At 42.8% G+C, this 16,505-nt stretch overlaps 1 protein-coding gene across 6 annotated transcripts in view; it reads right to left on the bottom strand.

Moving 5' to 3' along the window:
• Positions 1 to 16,505, bottom strand: part of LOC411201 (discoidin domain-containing receptor 2) — a 138,803-nt gene that overhangs the window by 21,794 nt on the left and 100,504 nt on the right. For all 6 annotated transcript variants that reach the window (XM_006568367.3, XM_006568371.3, XM_006568366.3 and 3 more), the window contains 2 exons: positions 10,942 to 11,149; positions 2,293 to 2,632 (listed from right to left, as the gene is read on the bottom strand). In XM_006568367.3, the coding sequence (XP_006568430.1) occupies positions 2,293 to 2,632; positions 10,942 to 11,149 (548 nt within the window). The remainder of the gene's footprint in view (positions 1 to 2,292; positions 2,633 to 10,941; positions 11,150 to 16,505) is intronic.

The following is a 16,505-nucleotide window of genomic DNA, read 5'->3' as shown; positions in this document are numbered from 1 at the left end:
GTCTCTCGCGTTCGAGGGGTTCAAGGAATGGGTGGGAAAAATAGGAAAGAGTTTCGTGGAAATGTGTACTTTCTTCGTTTCTTTGATGGAATGGAAGAGAGAGAGAGAGAGGGAGTATAATTATAATATACGTACGAATTATATCCGAGTTATATTCGAGAAACAAAGTTCTTTTCTCTTTTTCAAAACGTGGAAAAAATTCATCGACACGTTTTCATTACACTCTATGTATTTGTAATATATATCACGAAAATGAAACTTGAAACTCGCTTTTCTACTTTTCCTTCCAACTGCTTTGAATTATAAGTAGCGTGCAGTGTATCTAGTCAGACCCAGATAATTCGTATTTCGTGCATTTACTTACGCGACCGTGACCTCGCTCCACGAATCAGTCGTTCGGATGATATTTCGAAACTGTCGAGGGGACCATTAGAGGATGGTTAAAGAGAGAAAGTTTAGGTTCTTGAAGCGTCGTCTTTCGTAGACGACGAAAGTGCATCGTATTTCGAGTGGGTACTTGTTTCTTTTTTTTTCTTTTTTTTCTTCCGACTTAAGCGCACGTCAGATATCCGTCAAAGGGGTGGTAAAACGGGTATGTGCACACGAACCCGCTCTCCACTCCTCCGTTTCCGCGAGTCTTCCACTCCTCCTCTTTTGGTAGACGGATCGGCGATATCAAGTTGCGCAAAGCGCAAGGGCCAAGGTTGGGGGATCAATGTTGAAAACGTGTAGGTCGCGCCCGAGTCACGAGCGTGTTGTGCTTCGAGGATCTCTCTCTCTCAGGTCTGGAGACATTCGTGCCGCACACAAACTCCATATATCGCCCGAGGATGTCCGTTATTGGACGTTATTGGACAACCACTAACGAGCACGACGGATGGAAAGTTTATTGGAAGGTGGCTTCCCGTCCTCGAACCATTGTCAATGGTTTGTAAACTTGCCGCCAACGAGATGTCGGCCGGAATATCTCGTTTGAATATTTTCATAACCGTAACAGTAGGCTGTGCCAATTACTTTCTTCTTACTTTCGAATGAAAAATAATTCTTTTTCTTCTCATTATTCCTCTCATTTTGCTTTTGTTCCTATCTCGAAATTATTTTCGTACCACCAATTTATTCCATATTATTTTTCCTATATTCTTTATGCAACGTATATTCGATAATTTTATTTTCATAATCGAACTTCGCGTAATTTTCTTCATCGATCCATTGAAATTAAACGCGCAGGATGAGGGGAAGAGAAAAGTGAATCGTTCGCGAAATAAACCGGGATATCGATTTTCATGTAACCATATAAATAACGGTTGTTTTGCGACCATTTGATGCCGACGGTTGGCAAACATCGATTCCGTGGAGAGATCTAAGCAAGGCGGTAAAATCGGTAAACCGGTTGTGTTTGCGCGAGGTAGACGAGAGAAATCGACGCGACGAGGCCGGTAGGCCTATCTCGAAAGCTAATATTATTAGTAGTAATATTTACTGTAACAGCGAGAGCCGCAAAATCCTTTGTGTCCACACCGTTTCCTTTCACCCGGCAACAGCAGGAATGGCGTTATTGTATCGTTGCGCCGTTATCATTCGATTCCAAATATTTGCACGAAATTCCGAACGAGTTATTGCAGCTTGAACAATGGTTAAAAAAAAATAAAACGCCCCTGTTTTTCTACGATCCGTATAAAGAAAGAAAAAAACGATCCTTGCGATCATTTTTCAAACGTCGAATAGCAACCGCCTTCGCTCCAATTTCGTTCGTTGAAACGTTCGTTTGCCATTTTCTCCTGCACCAAGCTTTTCTATCAGAGACACCACCCCTCCTCTACAGATACCGAGATTGGCTATCGGACACGACTTTTACGACTTCTAATGCCGAACATCGCCAGCATTCGAATCTTTTACGTTAGAGGCATCCTACATGCCACTTTTACGACTTTTAAAACTTTTCACCGATATCTCGCTTGTTAGAAGAAAAAAAAAATATCCAAAGCTAAATTTTTATCATTGAAATCTCTGATCAATCAAACGTAATACCATTGGTTACACAACCTTTACACGATTTTTAATTTTCATCGTCGAAAATTTTTCATTTTTTGATATCTCTTTTGTTGCTCGAAGAAAAATAACAAATATTTAAAGTTAAATTTTTATACTCGAGATCCATCAAGTATAATATCTTTCGAGTATATATTTGATTAATATCTCGCTTATTACTTGAAAATAACATCCTATACTCCAATGTACTACATCTTTATGCACCATCGAAATCTCTGATCAATCAAAGTGTTGTAACGCTACCTTTCGTCGTCCTCCAACGTGTAGGCCATCAACGCGGCCCCCTTCTCGACGGTGGCGCAGGTGGATCCGAGGTGGGACGGTGCCTTGCCCGTCATAGGGCTGGCGAAGCACTTTCGTTGCCTGTGCCTCGAGACGATCAGGAATATAGCGACGGCGAGCAGCAGGATCACGGCTGTTAACACGCCGATCACCACCGCCATGTAAGTGGGATCGTCGTGTTTGGCAGTCGAGACCGGAAGCTCGCCCTCCGCGGCACCGTTCTTCTCCACGAAAACGTCGCTCTGGATGGGCGACTCGGTCGTCGGTGCTTCCTCCGGCGTGAAATTACCGTGAGCCACGTCTGCGTGACAAAAAGAACAATCAGATTTATGTGATTCCATCATCACGACGAAATATAAAATTAATAATGCGTCTCTCGTTTATTCGTTTAAGAATAAATAGTTCTCTTCACAGTTTTTATTTTCATGTCCTCTTTATCGTAACTAGAGTAGACTGTAATTCTTATAATATATTATACACGATTTTTCATGTAAATGGGATATATATGTTCTTTTTTTAAATCGGTAACCTTTATATTTATCTTTAAAAGTTATTATGTTTTGAGGAAAGATAAAGATAAGAGTGAACGTTAATTAAATCTATCGTGTATGATGAGTATAAGAAAAAATTGAAAAGAAGTATAAGAAGTATAAGAAAAAATAAGAAAAAATTATTTCATAACTGAGTCATGATTGTATTGGAAAAAAATTTATCATTCGTTATTTTTCAACTTATTCCTCTTAGAATGTAGAGAAGTATAAGTAAATTCATAAATGAATAAGTATAAGTAAATTCATAAATTTTCCCCTATCTAAATATACTCGATTCGAATTATAGTGAAAGAATATTGAAAAAAAATCTTCGTTCATTCCGTATTCTTATTACATTCCATTGAAAGAAAATCCTGGTTGGTTTTTCGCGTTCAAGGATCGTCCCTTTTTCCCTGCCGCTCCCGTCCAATATTTGGGGCAGAAAAACATCGGCGTGGAAACGTTAAAAGGAGATAGCCGAGCGCATAATCAACCTGTATGCGTTCTAATGGAAAAAAAAACGGGCAGCATCCCGCTTCCGAGTTTTCCATTTGCTTGATTGAAACGTCTCTCTGAACGATTCGATTGTCTAATTACTTCGTTCCTCCCGCCCCTTTCTGATGAATGTAGCCATAGCGAATGAAGTTTTGAATAATTTCTCGTTGGAAAAACGCAGGACAGGAGAGCAGCCAGCCAGCTGCGGAACGAAGGAATAAAAATATTTCGGACGGAAGCGGCGTCACTCGAAATGTGCGACGAGAATCACGTTTCGCGCTGTCACGAGCAATTAAACGCGGGTCTTGAACGAATTTTCTTGACGCGAGACACGTGTTTTTACACCGTCCTTTTATCTCTTACGCGGGCATAAACATCCTATTACGAATTTTATTAATTCAATTTAATCTTGTTTCATTCTCTAAATGATATTTTTTCAAAACGAGCAGCGATTCGCGTACATCATTCAATCAAATGGAAATATCTCGAAAAACAGTCTTTCCTCTATTTCAGATAGAGGCTTGTAGATTTTAAATTTTACTTTACTTCTTTTCACGTATCGTTAAAATGTAAACGTACGAGGTTTCCATTTAATTAAAGAATAAAGACGGATTTCCATAGAAAGTCACTTAAGAGCGAAACTGTTTAAACTTATAATATTATAAAAAAAAAGAAAGAGAGAGAGGAATATCTCTCGATTTCGAGCTGCAATCCTTTACTGCTTTGGAATCGAATCGAGTGAAAAGGGAGCTCGGCGAAAAATTAACGGGGCGATGTTGAAACGCGCCACCGATAAAAACCCAACTGACATTCCTTCCTTCCTTCCTTCCTTCCTTCCTTCTTTTTTTCCTTCCTCTCTCTCCTTCTCTCGTCTCATTGCGCGGAAATTTTTCCCCCGTGAACTCGGTGAACTCTATCTCCCCGTGGTTTGTTTCGTTAAATAAAATCTTGGCAGACATCACCCAGAGGCGACGTAACCGAGGCGGAAAAGGGTTGGAGAGGGTGGCGAAAAAAAGGAGGATCGCACAAGTGGTGGATTCACAGATGAAGCGTTCCCTTCCTCCATTCACCACCGAGTTTAAACACGTGTACATATCTATATATACACATATTTTTTTCCGTGTGAATTCCTGGCAGGAATTATATATACCGAAACAAAGCTGTCGTCGCGTTTGATATCGGCTTTTACGTGGCAAGCGTTCTTTCTCCTATCACCTTCCACGAACCGTCTACCGTTCCATACATACACACACACACACACACACACACGTCCCGTATGAAATCTGATATTAAACATTCTTCGCAAGGGTTAACCGTGAAAAAGAGGTTTCGTCTCTCGAAACCCGTTCTTTCGTTCTAACGTGTAATGCATAGCACATAGAAGGCGAGGGATGCATCACGGTGCTGGTCCATTTCGTTCAACGAGCAGAGGATCATCGAATCCTCTGTTGACCAAGTTTTTTTGATGGCTGCTCTTCGGACGAGAATGAATTTGGCGGACGAAAGAAGAAGGAGAGGAATTTTCGCGAAGCCAACAATCGCGAAAAAATGCATTGTAATCGATCGTGTTCGAACAATAGCATTACATAATTAATCCCTACAATTGATGATCGATGGTGTAGAGGATCGAGATGATTGGGAAAACGAATATCTGGTTTCCATTTCCATTTCACTCCACCACTCGAGGATGCGATTCCGTTGGACACCTCTCGAGCCTCCCTCTCGATTGATACTATTCTCCCTCTTGGCGAGCGAGTTTTTCCTTTTTTTTTTTTTTTTTAAATTAAAAAGCCTGCAACGGTGTTAAACAGCGGTCCCATTTTTAACGCAACAATTAAATTCTTGTCACGGGTCACGCGTATGGAAAGGACTTCAAGTGTCATAATCGGGAATCGAGTTTCCAATTAAAATTCTTTTTATCCCGGCGCCTGCTCGTTACACACGTCGCCCCCCTCCCTCGCTCAATCGGCCTTGCCGATTAATCGACCGACTCTTTTCTTAACCGAGGGATTGACAACCCGTTGTTTTGAAATTGCGAAACACGCGTCGAGTGTGTTGTTTATGGAAAGGAAAGCGTCGAAGGAAAGATTTTCACCAGATTTATTATTCGTTTACGAATTCAATGGATTTGTATGAAAATTGATAATTGTGATAAAATAAGATATATATCTTCTACTATCTTTTATTATCGAATAAAAAGAGAGATATTTATTTTCAGATCGAATCGAAGTACGATTTACGAATTTGTGCATCTTAGAAACTTTCAGAAGAGGAACGAAACTTTCAGGTTTTTTTTCCAATTGGGAATTCCTCTTCGTAATCTGACGTTTCAAATTATAATTTTAAACAAGTTAACGAGAACGTGTTTCCAACAACGATTTCAATGATCCATATTGTCCAAGATTCGGTTGAAGAAACGAAGGAAATCGAAAAGGGGGGTTGGAAAATTCGTGCACAAATCATCGAGTAAAAAGAGAGATATTTATTTTTAGATCGACTCGAAGTACGATTTACGAATTTGTGCATCTTAGTTTCAGAAGAGGATCATCGAAACGAAATTTTCAGGTTTTCTTTCCAATTGCGAATCCCTCTTCGTAATCTGACGTTTCAAATTATAATTTTAAACAAGTTAACGAGAACGTGTTCCCAATAATTTCAACGATCCGTAGATTGTCGAAGATTCGAGCGAAGGAAATCGGAAGGGGGGGCTGGAAATAGAACGAGAGTTACTAAATATTTTCCAACCGTCCTCCCTCGATTCCAGCCGAATTCCCGTTTAATTATAGCGGGACCCTCTCCCGTCCCGTCCTCATTATTTCGCCATCAAAACAATAACAGAGAGCCCGCTGGCTGCACACGCTCCGCTTGCACGCTCGGTAGCCAGATTTACGATTGGATCAGGATGCTGCGCGATTGCGACAAGGGTGGGCCATAACTTACGTAGGTGGATCTTCCGCGTATAAATCATCGGTGTACAGAGAGCAGAGGGACGATGCCTTTCGAGGGAATGAAAGTAAAAAAAGAGTCGAAAATAAAGAGGAGGAGTTGTTAAGGAGCCTCGTTTTCTTTTTGTTGCCCGCCATTTTCCTCGGCCTTTGCCTTTCTCCTCTTCTTTTTCTTCTTCTTTCTTCGTCCTCGCAGAGAGTGCACGTGTTGCATGGGCACAGCTGACGCTCCTTCTCTTCATCAAATGCAACTAATGCGCCCCTTGATCTCGCGTTCCTCTCTTGAAGAGAAAAGAAGGGGAGAGAGAGAGGCCACCAATTGGGATTGTCTCGTGATGCTTTTCATTTATACAATTATCGATATATTTCCAGGTTTAATATCGAAGAATTTTTTTTCCTTTCGAGCGAAACGAGATTTCGCGCAGTTTTCGAATCGATTGATCTCAACTCTATTCTCTAATTATTCCTGTTTTTCCACGCAATCTCAAGAGTGAGACGATAATGGGATTATTAACGGGGGTAAGTTTAAGGGAAATTTTTTCCTCTCCTCTCTTCCTGTCGATTAATAATCGAATATTCGTAGAAGAAGGGAAGATGCTCGCGATACGTCAACGCTGGGACACCGATATTTCGAATATTCAAGGAACAGGATGAGCGATCCTCGGCTGGGTGAATCATTTTTACGATGGCCACGAGGAGAAGGAAAAAGGGGGTAAACTACCAGCTGGCAAGCCGATCCAACTTCTCGTATTTCCTCGTCCAATTACCTTCCTCCCTCCCTCTCTCCTTCCTCCCGTGGAGAAGAAGAAGAAGAAATGTCCCGGTAGAGAAAGAATCCGGCCATCCATTACGATGTTCCTCCTCCATTTTCCTCCATCCCTTTGTCCTCTCTCTTTTGTGGACGTGGCTCGAAGGCGTGGATCGAACGATTGTCCTCGAGGAATTGCGAGGAAATAAACGACTGTCGATAAACTTTTTAACGAATCCCTTTTGACGAGAAGGCAACACTCGCGAAACACTCGATTCCCGCCAATTTTCTTTCGAGCATCCTCCCTCCCTTCCTTTCTTCTCTCTCATCGCCACCAACAGTCTTTCTTTCTCTCCAAACGCTGTTCCATCGTTATCTTACGAAAGCATCTATGCTTTCGAAACGAAACAGGGCTTCTGGAAGAGAAATTAATCGAATCTCGAAACGAGATTATCATCTTCGACCTTCATCAATTTTGGACGAGGTTGTACATCGAGAACCATTTTTTCCGTTCGCGCGGACAGACAATTATTCCTGTGCGGTCACATTCGTGGGGGGCGTGTCATTTTTCTTCAACCCTCTCCATTTCGTTCCGCCCTCATCCACGTCCACCCTTTTCTTTCGAGATAAATGAGCGGATCATGGATCAACGAGCGTGAATTTCACGAGCTGGCCACGCGAACGAGGTTCCTTCTGTGAAATTATCTTCTGTCCAAAAGGAGGGGAAGGGAAGGGTCCGGTTTCGAGGAGGAAACCGAGGGTGGTTGTATGGCAAACTTGCGTAATAATAATAAAGCGGGGCGATGACGCGTCATTAGCGACAACCTTTGTTTCGAGCAAAAGTTTCACTCGTTTCGTTTATAACGGTAAACTCGGAAAACGGGATCTCGATATAACAGGATCTCCTTTCGTTCTCCCTGGCGGTGAAAGGATGGAAGCGATTAAGGAAAGGGAGGCCTTTCACCGCCATCATTTATTATTCCTCCTCCTTCTGAAGAAGAAAATCCTGATAATGACTAATCCTTTATTAGCCCTCGTACAATATCTCAACGAATAATACTTCTCCTGGAGGCTCGATGGAGCGTTTCCCTTTCCCCTGCGAATCGCAGAGATTAAAGATCCTCCTCTCTCTCTCTCTCTCTCGGATGTCCATTTTATTACGCATAAATATTTAAAGCAAGCTCCTCTTCCTCCTCCTCGAGTATTATTATATCCTCCAAATACTCGAGCCGGTATCGATTCGAAGATTCCCTTCTCCCTTCCTCCTCGGTTGCGTTTCCCAGCTTTTTCCACCCGGTTGTTTGCTCCAAGGGAAAATTGTTCGCCGTTCCATGTACATCCTTTGAGATGGAAAAACAGCGGACGACGAGGAACGCGGCGGGAGGAAGAGTTTTTCGTGCCCACTTTATGAACCTGTTGTTAGGTGGGCAAATCTCGCTGACAAAGGAACCTTTGTGCCACGGGGATACCTCTCCCGTATAATGCTAAATCGTCTTCTTCCCATCCAGCGTCGTTGTTCGTTCGCGGTCTCGTGATCGAATCGTTGTATCATCGATATACCGCGTTTCTTTTTTTAATTAACAACGTTCGAGAGTGGAAAGGAAAGGAAACGGTAGACGAAAGAGGAACGGATTGCACACGAATTTCGCGTGACGACGTATTCACGCGCGATATATATATACACGTGGGTCATCACACAGTGGATATCGAAGGTGGCGCCGATTCTCCTTCTCCCTCATTCATCGATTCTTCCGCCCGAGCAGCGTCTTTGAAGTCTATTTAGAAGCGCTCTTTTGGGTTAAATGATAAAGCTCGAAAGTCGAGCTTTCATTTGACACGGTTTGTACTCCTGAGAGAGAGAGAAAGAGAGCATGCTCTTCTCTGTTCAATTGTTCGGTGATTCGAGCACCGTTGCGTTTAATCCCTGGCTACGATTTACACAAAGAATTTTTCTTCACGGAACCGGGCAAGAGGAGGAGAAGGAGGAGAAGGAGGAAGAAGAGGAGGGGTTGCCGCTCACTCGGAAACGAAGAAAGAGAGAGAGAGAGAGAGAGAGTTTTAGTTTCGCGTTTCGTTCCTGTTGTTCGTTTTTTCCGACCAAACGGCCAAACCTCGTTTAATCCGCCCCGGATCTTCCTTCTCCTTCCTTTTGACCGCTTCTCCTCTCCTCCCGGGTTTCTACATCATCTTCGAATTAATTGGATTTCCTTTTCCCGTCGTTGCGCCGGACCTGGGCCAACCTGCTCGATTAAATCGCTCGGAAAAATGAGCTAATTCGAGGATCGGGCGAGGCGGATTCAACGCCGACTATTTTTACAGGGAAATCCCCCCTCCCCGTCGAGGGAAAATATTATTCAAGGAGATCTCGCTCCTCTTTCGAATTCGAATTCGAAAGGAGGAATCGTTCGAGAAATATTAACGTTTGAAATATACGCGTTAGATTAGGTCAGATCAGAAGAGAGGAGGCTCGAGAACGATCCTCGTGTTTCTATTATAATCGAGCAACCTGTACGGATGGAATCTTCGGCCGACACGATTTCCATCGCGTGCGTTGGATCGCATGCAACTTGTTACTTTGTACTCGGTCAAGAGGATCGAGGATACTTGGCACAACAACGTGACGTGTTTATATATATATATATATATCGTTGACAGAGCGCACATTTCTCTAACTTTCTTTCTCTAACGTTGTCCTTCGTTCGACCGGACGAGTTGATTTTGAAACAGTTGGCGAGTCGTCCCGATCGTACATCGGATCTCGTTCTCACTCGCGTGGAAGAAAAATATGGAACGAGGAGGAAAAAGAAAGAAGAAAAAGGAGAAGAATAACGAAAAAGGGAGATAGAAACAATAACAGCAGTGGCAGCCACTAATGGCGCAATATGCTGTCCTGAAAAAAGTTTTTTTCCACGCAGAGTAATCGAGACGAATTCTTATCTTATCTTATCTTATCTTATCGCTTCACGAAATTCTATACACTTTGTAAAACAATATTTCTCTTTTCGAAAATATCTAATCCAATTATAATTATAAAAATTATATAACTGTACGTATTTTAATAATAATAATAATAATGAAAATAAAGAACAAAATTTGAAGTAATCACTCTGTATTCTGATCCTTGCCCATCATTTATTCGGAATCCATCGCGTTATTTTTTTTTTTACAACTTAGTTAATCGAAATCGTCCGACCGACCGATCGACCGACGGATATATAATAAGCCGTTGTCAATTACCGTGTATCAATTTATACACGGCGGAATTTTTATTCCTCGATGATTGACAGTTGCCGGCTGCCCTGTCGGATTCGCGTGGATACGGTGTGGAAAATCGTGAAGGGAGGAGGATCGACGGACAAAAAAGGGGGGGAGGGAGACGGCTACGAGTCACGTCAAATCCGGGCGGAACGGAATTGCAAAAGGAAAACGTACGCGCGGCTTTCCTTTCTCCCCTTAGGCGTTCACCGCCTAAAAGTCTGAGCGCCCGTAAAACGATTTCGCGTCACGAGCAGAAATTTTTTTTTTCTCCAAGTTAAGTTTCCGCACAAGTTCCGTGACGAGCGCTTTTTTCCCCCTTTCCCTTCTCTCCGCGGCTATTGTTTTTATCCCGCGATACGTTTTTACGCCGGCCGATACGACGTAGCGAGGCGACTCCTGAGCGCGATAGGTAGGTAGGTTAGGTAGCTGTTTTATCGGTCGACACTCCACAACGGATATATTTCGATACAAGAACGCGCGATACATCATATCGCGTGTTTCGCGTGCTAGTTTTTTTTTTTTTTTCGAAAGAGAGATGATACGGGAGAGAGATTAGTAATATTTTTACGTCGACGCGACACGCTTCTATTTTTTTTCTTTTTTTTTTTCGAAATAGAAGGACATGGCGGCTTACCAGAATCGAAGGTCACCTCGCTGATCATGATCCATCTGTCCGAGAAATGAAGCCTCAGCTTCACGTATTTGCCAACACGGTGGTGGAGCTTGATGGTGATGTTTCGCGACGACTCGAAGATCTTGTCCTCCATGTAGGTGTAGGTGATCGGCTCCCCTGTGTAATATTTGCCACCAATGCTGAACAGTATGTCGATTTGGGAAAATATCTGGAACAACGAGGTTTTCAGAATTAGTAGAATAATCTAACGGATTTCTATATTATATATATATATATATATATATATATATATATATATATACGTAAACCAGGTTTATCGAGGTTTCAGATGTTCGACGACGAAAGAGAGGTGAAATATTCTTCGGTTTTTATTCAACGTGTAAAAGCGTAGGATAAGCCTTCTTCAAGGGAGGGGAATAGTTTTGAAAAGGCCAGATCCCGAGATATCGGAGACACGCAACCTCGGTTGATTTGGCAGCGTAGTTTTGCTACGGATTTGAGAGGCCTCCTCTCGTGATTTACGACTCGACGAAAAAATAAATGGTGGAAATATAAATTCGAGTTAATTTTTATATAAAGAGCCTCGAGAAAAGAACGTATTCGTGCACGAATCCACAGAATCACGAGAAGAAGAAACGAAAATGGATCGAACCTCTTTCGATACCAACTTATATCCCTCTTCCTATATATATATCTATATAATAGATAGAGAGGAAAATAAAATATCTGCATATTAGAAGGAGCAGCCGGGAAATGAAACAAAGATCCATTTCTATCAGGGTAATCTCGGGGAGGAGATCGATCACCTGGTGGCCTTAAAAAACGCATTGGAAACCTAAATAAGCCGGCGAATATAGACAGAAATAAAACAGACGTAGACGAAGCGGGACGTTGATGGATAGGGGGACGCCGACGCGAGAACCCGCTCTCGCCGAACAAGATTTAGGAACAAAGTAAAATACGATCCTTTCCCGGAGGCGCGAAAAGGAGGGAGGGGGGGGGGGGGCGAAACTCGTACGACTGTTGAGAACGTTATAAAAGTTTAATACGTGTCTCAAGTTCGATAGGGTATATGATCTGATCGTAAATCATAAAGGGATATTATCCGAGATCGCAAAAAGCTTTGCTTAGCTTTACCTTTGTATCGGGGCCGCGTATACGATCTCTCGCTACCTTTCTCTCTCCTTTCTTTCTTTCTTTCTTTTTTCTCTGTCGCTTCTCGCGCGTAAAAAAACGCGGAAGATGAAAATTGAAGCTATCGAAAGGAATAAAAAAAGCTGCATTGAATTTCACGTTGACAAAAATGTCAAAAAAAAAAATAACGAGCGAAAGAGGACAAATTGAATTTTCGATGGAAACGGCCTGTCGACCGATAAAAATCCAAAGTGGATAATAATACGAATAGATCGTGTTCGTGCGTGTGTGTGAGAGAGAAAGGCAAAAGCGGTAATTGGAGATTCGGTTAATTTCCAATTGAAAAATTTATGGAACAATGCTGGATATAACTCGGTTATGGAAAAATGTATGGCGAGGCGGTGAAAAATAGGTCAGGAGTTAAAATATTAATGCTTCGAGAGTTATGATATCGAGAGATTTTTTTCCAAGATGTTTCAATTAACTCGCTGTTTCACGTACGACGATCTTTCGATTTGGGTCAACTCTTTAACCCGTCGTTTAATCTTAAACCGCTTTAAACTCGTGATTTATACGAATACCGGACAATCGAAACGCGGGATAGAAATCGAGGCGGTCGAAGATCAAGAAGGGAGGAACTTTTCGCAAAGATGATATATCAATTAAGAGACGAGTGTTGCGAAACGATTCTCAAACCCCATTCTGGACGCAGTTGCACTCGAACGAGTGTCACCACTTAACTCATTAATTTACGGCCACCAACTGTACAAACATCTCCAACCGGCTATTACTCCCGTTCCCTAAACCACACGAGAAGACTGGCAAGCAGAAATTCCATTTCCATCCGCATTCACTTACTCGCGTATTTTCGTAAATACAATACAACAACAAAAACAAAAACGTTAACGAAACGAATTTTAGAAGAATCAAGCGCAATAACTTTTCTTCAACTACGAAGCGAAAAGAATCGAAAGGAAAAAGGGAGAAATCTTCCGAGATTTCGAGAAACAAAGGAGAAAAATACGTAAACCGGTTCATCGAATTATCCGCGGGAAAAGGGGAGAAAGATAGGTTTCAACGAACGGGCGGAAGTCGATAACGCGATTGTCACAACCGCGGATCCAACATCTGGAGCGGATCGGCTCCCGAAGATTTCGTTATCGTAATTCGTGTCATGTAAATCCAATTACCGAAAGATTCGTTTCAGGGGAGCGAAACGGCAGGGAAGAGGAATAGGAGGGGAGGCGTTTATCCGCTATCGATATCGATGCTCCGTATCCGGTTGATCGAAACTCGTTTCCCTCCTCCGTCGGTGACGAAGGTCCGTCCAAGGTTTGCCCCCGTGTATTTCAATCGAAACTCGAGGCGAGAGAGAGGAACAAGCGTGGAAAAGGTTTACACGCGCGCAAGAGTCAGACGGAAGCAGGGAGCGGCTTATCCGATATAATATACCGGATGAAGCCAGCAATAACTGATCTGGAAGTAAATCTCTTTTTTTATTTTCTCTTTTTCTCTTTAACGGTCGATCGGAGGGAAATGGAGAAGGTTGGAAGGCCGAACGAGACGAATTCTTCTTTTTTCTCCTCCCCGCTGGAAATGGTTTCCGTCGAGGCACGCCGTGTATCTCTCGAACACAGGGATTTCGCGGTTTCAAAGAGCAACATTATTTCGTCCCATCCACGGGCAACAACGTATGCGCGCGTATAAACGAACCGTTTCAACCATCTTTTTCTTGCACGCGTATGTGTATATAACGTTTCATTTCAATCGCAGTCTGGTATCGGATCCCGCAACGATTCTTCCCATTCTTTCGCGGTTTTTCCCCATTTGCGGGTCGGTTTGTCTCTCTCTCTCGTTGCTGCGCAACTCGATCTTTGCGCCGTTGACCAAAATGTTCAACAATCTCGATTAAGAGATACGTCAAATACGTCGATACGATCTTCACTTTACTCGAAATTGTTAATAGTTGGCAATCGATTCTCGAGTACTTTGGATATTGAATATCGAATAGATTTCTTTTTACGAGAGAATTACGATACATAAGATGATAAAATATAAACATTTTGTACATTAATTCGAGTTGTTGGTTCGATCATGTTAAAATTCGGCCTCAAAACTTAACACTTCGTGGACGAATGAGAATTCCTTCGATTTTGATTCTCGCCAGTATTTTCTAGCGAAAAGCACAGATAAACCTGTCAAGTGACGAATTTAAAATTATCATAGAATATATAAGAATAAAATTTTATCATTAATTTCGTTGTAACTTAAGCGGCCACAATAATACTCGATCATTATAAAACTCGACAAATTATCAATCCTATCGAATAATAATATATCTATACTTTCACACGCTCGTTTCAAGGTGTACACACACACGGATCGCACGAGTCGCATCCAACGAGCGTTAATCATCCGTTTTAACGTTCCGTTACGCGCGGTACGTGGACGGTTTTTTAAAAAATCACGAGAGCACGAGAGATTCGATTCGGGTCCCGCGGCGAAACAGGCCGACTTCGTGGAGCGCGCGCGCCTCATTTCGGCCATTAGCTTCGCTCGTCGGGTCTTATGCATTATGCGGGGCGGGGGAGGGGTCTCTGGCTTCCGTTCCGCGGGCCATCCGCGTCAAAGGGAAGCCCGGCCACGGGCGAAATTGAAATGGAGATCCGGCAGGAAAGAGCATTCGTAAACAAAATTGACACGAGCCGAGAGGGAGGGGGGAGGGTGCATCCGAGGTGGCCGGACCAGAGGGTGGGGGGAGGAGGTGTGCGCAATCACGGAAATTTATGCACTTTGACGGAGGGATCCTTGGTGAACGGCGGAAAAAGGGGAGGGTCTCGCGTCGTTGCACGGGGAAAAGTATTTGCACACCGTGAGACGACGAGAGAGATCTTATCGCGAGTCTCCTCGTTTTCGTTTCCTCCTCCAAGACTCGAATAAGTAAATTGACTCGTCTCGATCGTTACGTTTATTAAATTGCTGCGTCAAACATTCCCCCTCGATGGCACGCGAGAAAATTACAAACCGATCTCTCGTGCCCGGGATTCGGCCATCTTTGAAAATCGCGTGTGCCGTGTTAAGATGTTCGAAGATCAGGGACTTGGAACGAGATTTTGAATGATTGTGGGTGAAAAAGCGACTAAAAGTATTACAAAGAGATCGCTCTCTTGCTTAAAATTCGACCATCTTTGAAAATCGCGTGTGCCATGTTAAGATATTCGAAAATCAAGGACTTGGAACGAAATTTTGAATGATTGTGGGTAAAAAAGCGACTGAAAATATTACAAAAAGATCGCTCTCGTGTCTGGGATTTGGCCATCTTTGAAAATCACGTGTGCCGTGTTAAGACGTTCGAAAGTTTTACAATGAGATTTCGGATGATTGTGGGTGAAAAAGTGATTGAAAGTATTACAAAAAGATCGCTTTCTTGCCCGAGATTCGACCATCTTTGAAAATCGCGTGTGCCGTGTTAAGATGTTCGAAGATCAGGAACTTGGAACGAGATTTTGAATGATTGTGGATGAAAAAGCGATTGAAAGTATTACAAAAAGATCGCTATCGTATCCGAGATTCGGCCATCTTTAAAAATCGCATGTGCCGTTAAGACGTTCGAAAATCAGGGAATTTGAACGAGATTTTGGATGATTGTGAGTGAAAAAGCGATTGAAAGTATTACAAAGAGATCGCTCTCTTGCCTAAGAATCGGCCATCTTTGAAAATCGCGATTCTTGCTACCTGTATTAAGACGTTCGAAGGTTTTGGAACGAGATTTTGGATGATTGTGAGTGAAAAAACGACTGAAAGTATTACAAAGAGATCGCTGTCGTACCCGAGATTCGGCTATCTTTAAAAATCGCTTGTGCCATATTAAGATGTTTGAAAAACAGGGAATCAGGACTGAAAGTATTACAAAGAGATCGCTTTCTTGCCCGAGATTCGGCCATCTTTGAAAATCGCGTGCCGTGTTAAGACGTTCGAAGGTCAGGGGACGAGATTCTGGGCGAGAGAGACGTGGGATGAAAGCGCTGAAAGTACTCGTGGAAATTCGGTGGTCGAGAGGCACGCTGAGATCAATTTGGGCTTGTAAGGGATTAGCGAGATCGACTTTGAGAGTCGGCCTCCAATGATTCCGGAAACTCGACGAAGACGTTCAAACTGCGGTTATCCCAAACTGTGGCGAGATCGCTGCGCGATAGGAGACGGTGTGGACAGGTCTCGCTGCGGGATTACCAGCAGAGCTCTACGGCTCTACGCGAGGCGAGTATTAAATCTATTTACACGTTGAACTTCGATGACCGGTGATCTTTGTCACAGACTAGGCTTTTACGACTTTTTACGCTTTTATAACACCGAATAAAAATTCTCGTGACACGAAACTACTATATATATATATATATAAATCTTGTCGCTCTCCAGATTCCATATCCCAC

The sequence above is a fragment of the Apis mellifera genome, linkage group LG7 (genome assembly GCF_003254395.2).
Source record: "Apis mellifera strain DH4 linkage group LG7, Amel_HAv3.1, whole genome shotgun sequence".
In the NCBI taxonomy this organism is placed as follows: Eukaryota; Metazoa; Arthropoda; class Insecta; order Hymenoptera; family Apidae; genus Apis; species Apis mellifera.
The sequence above is the reverse complement of the archived record's forward strand: the minus strand, read 5'-3'. Positions and strand labels throughout refer to the sequence as shown.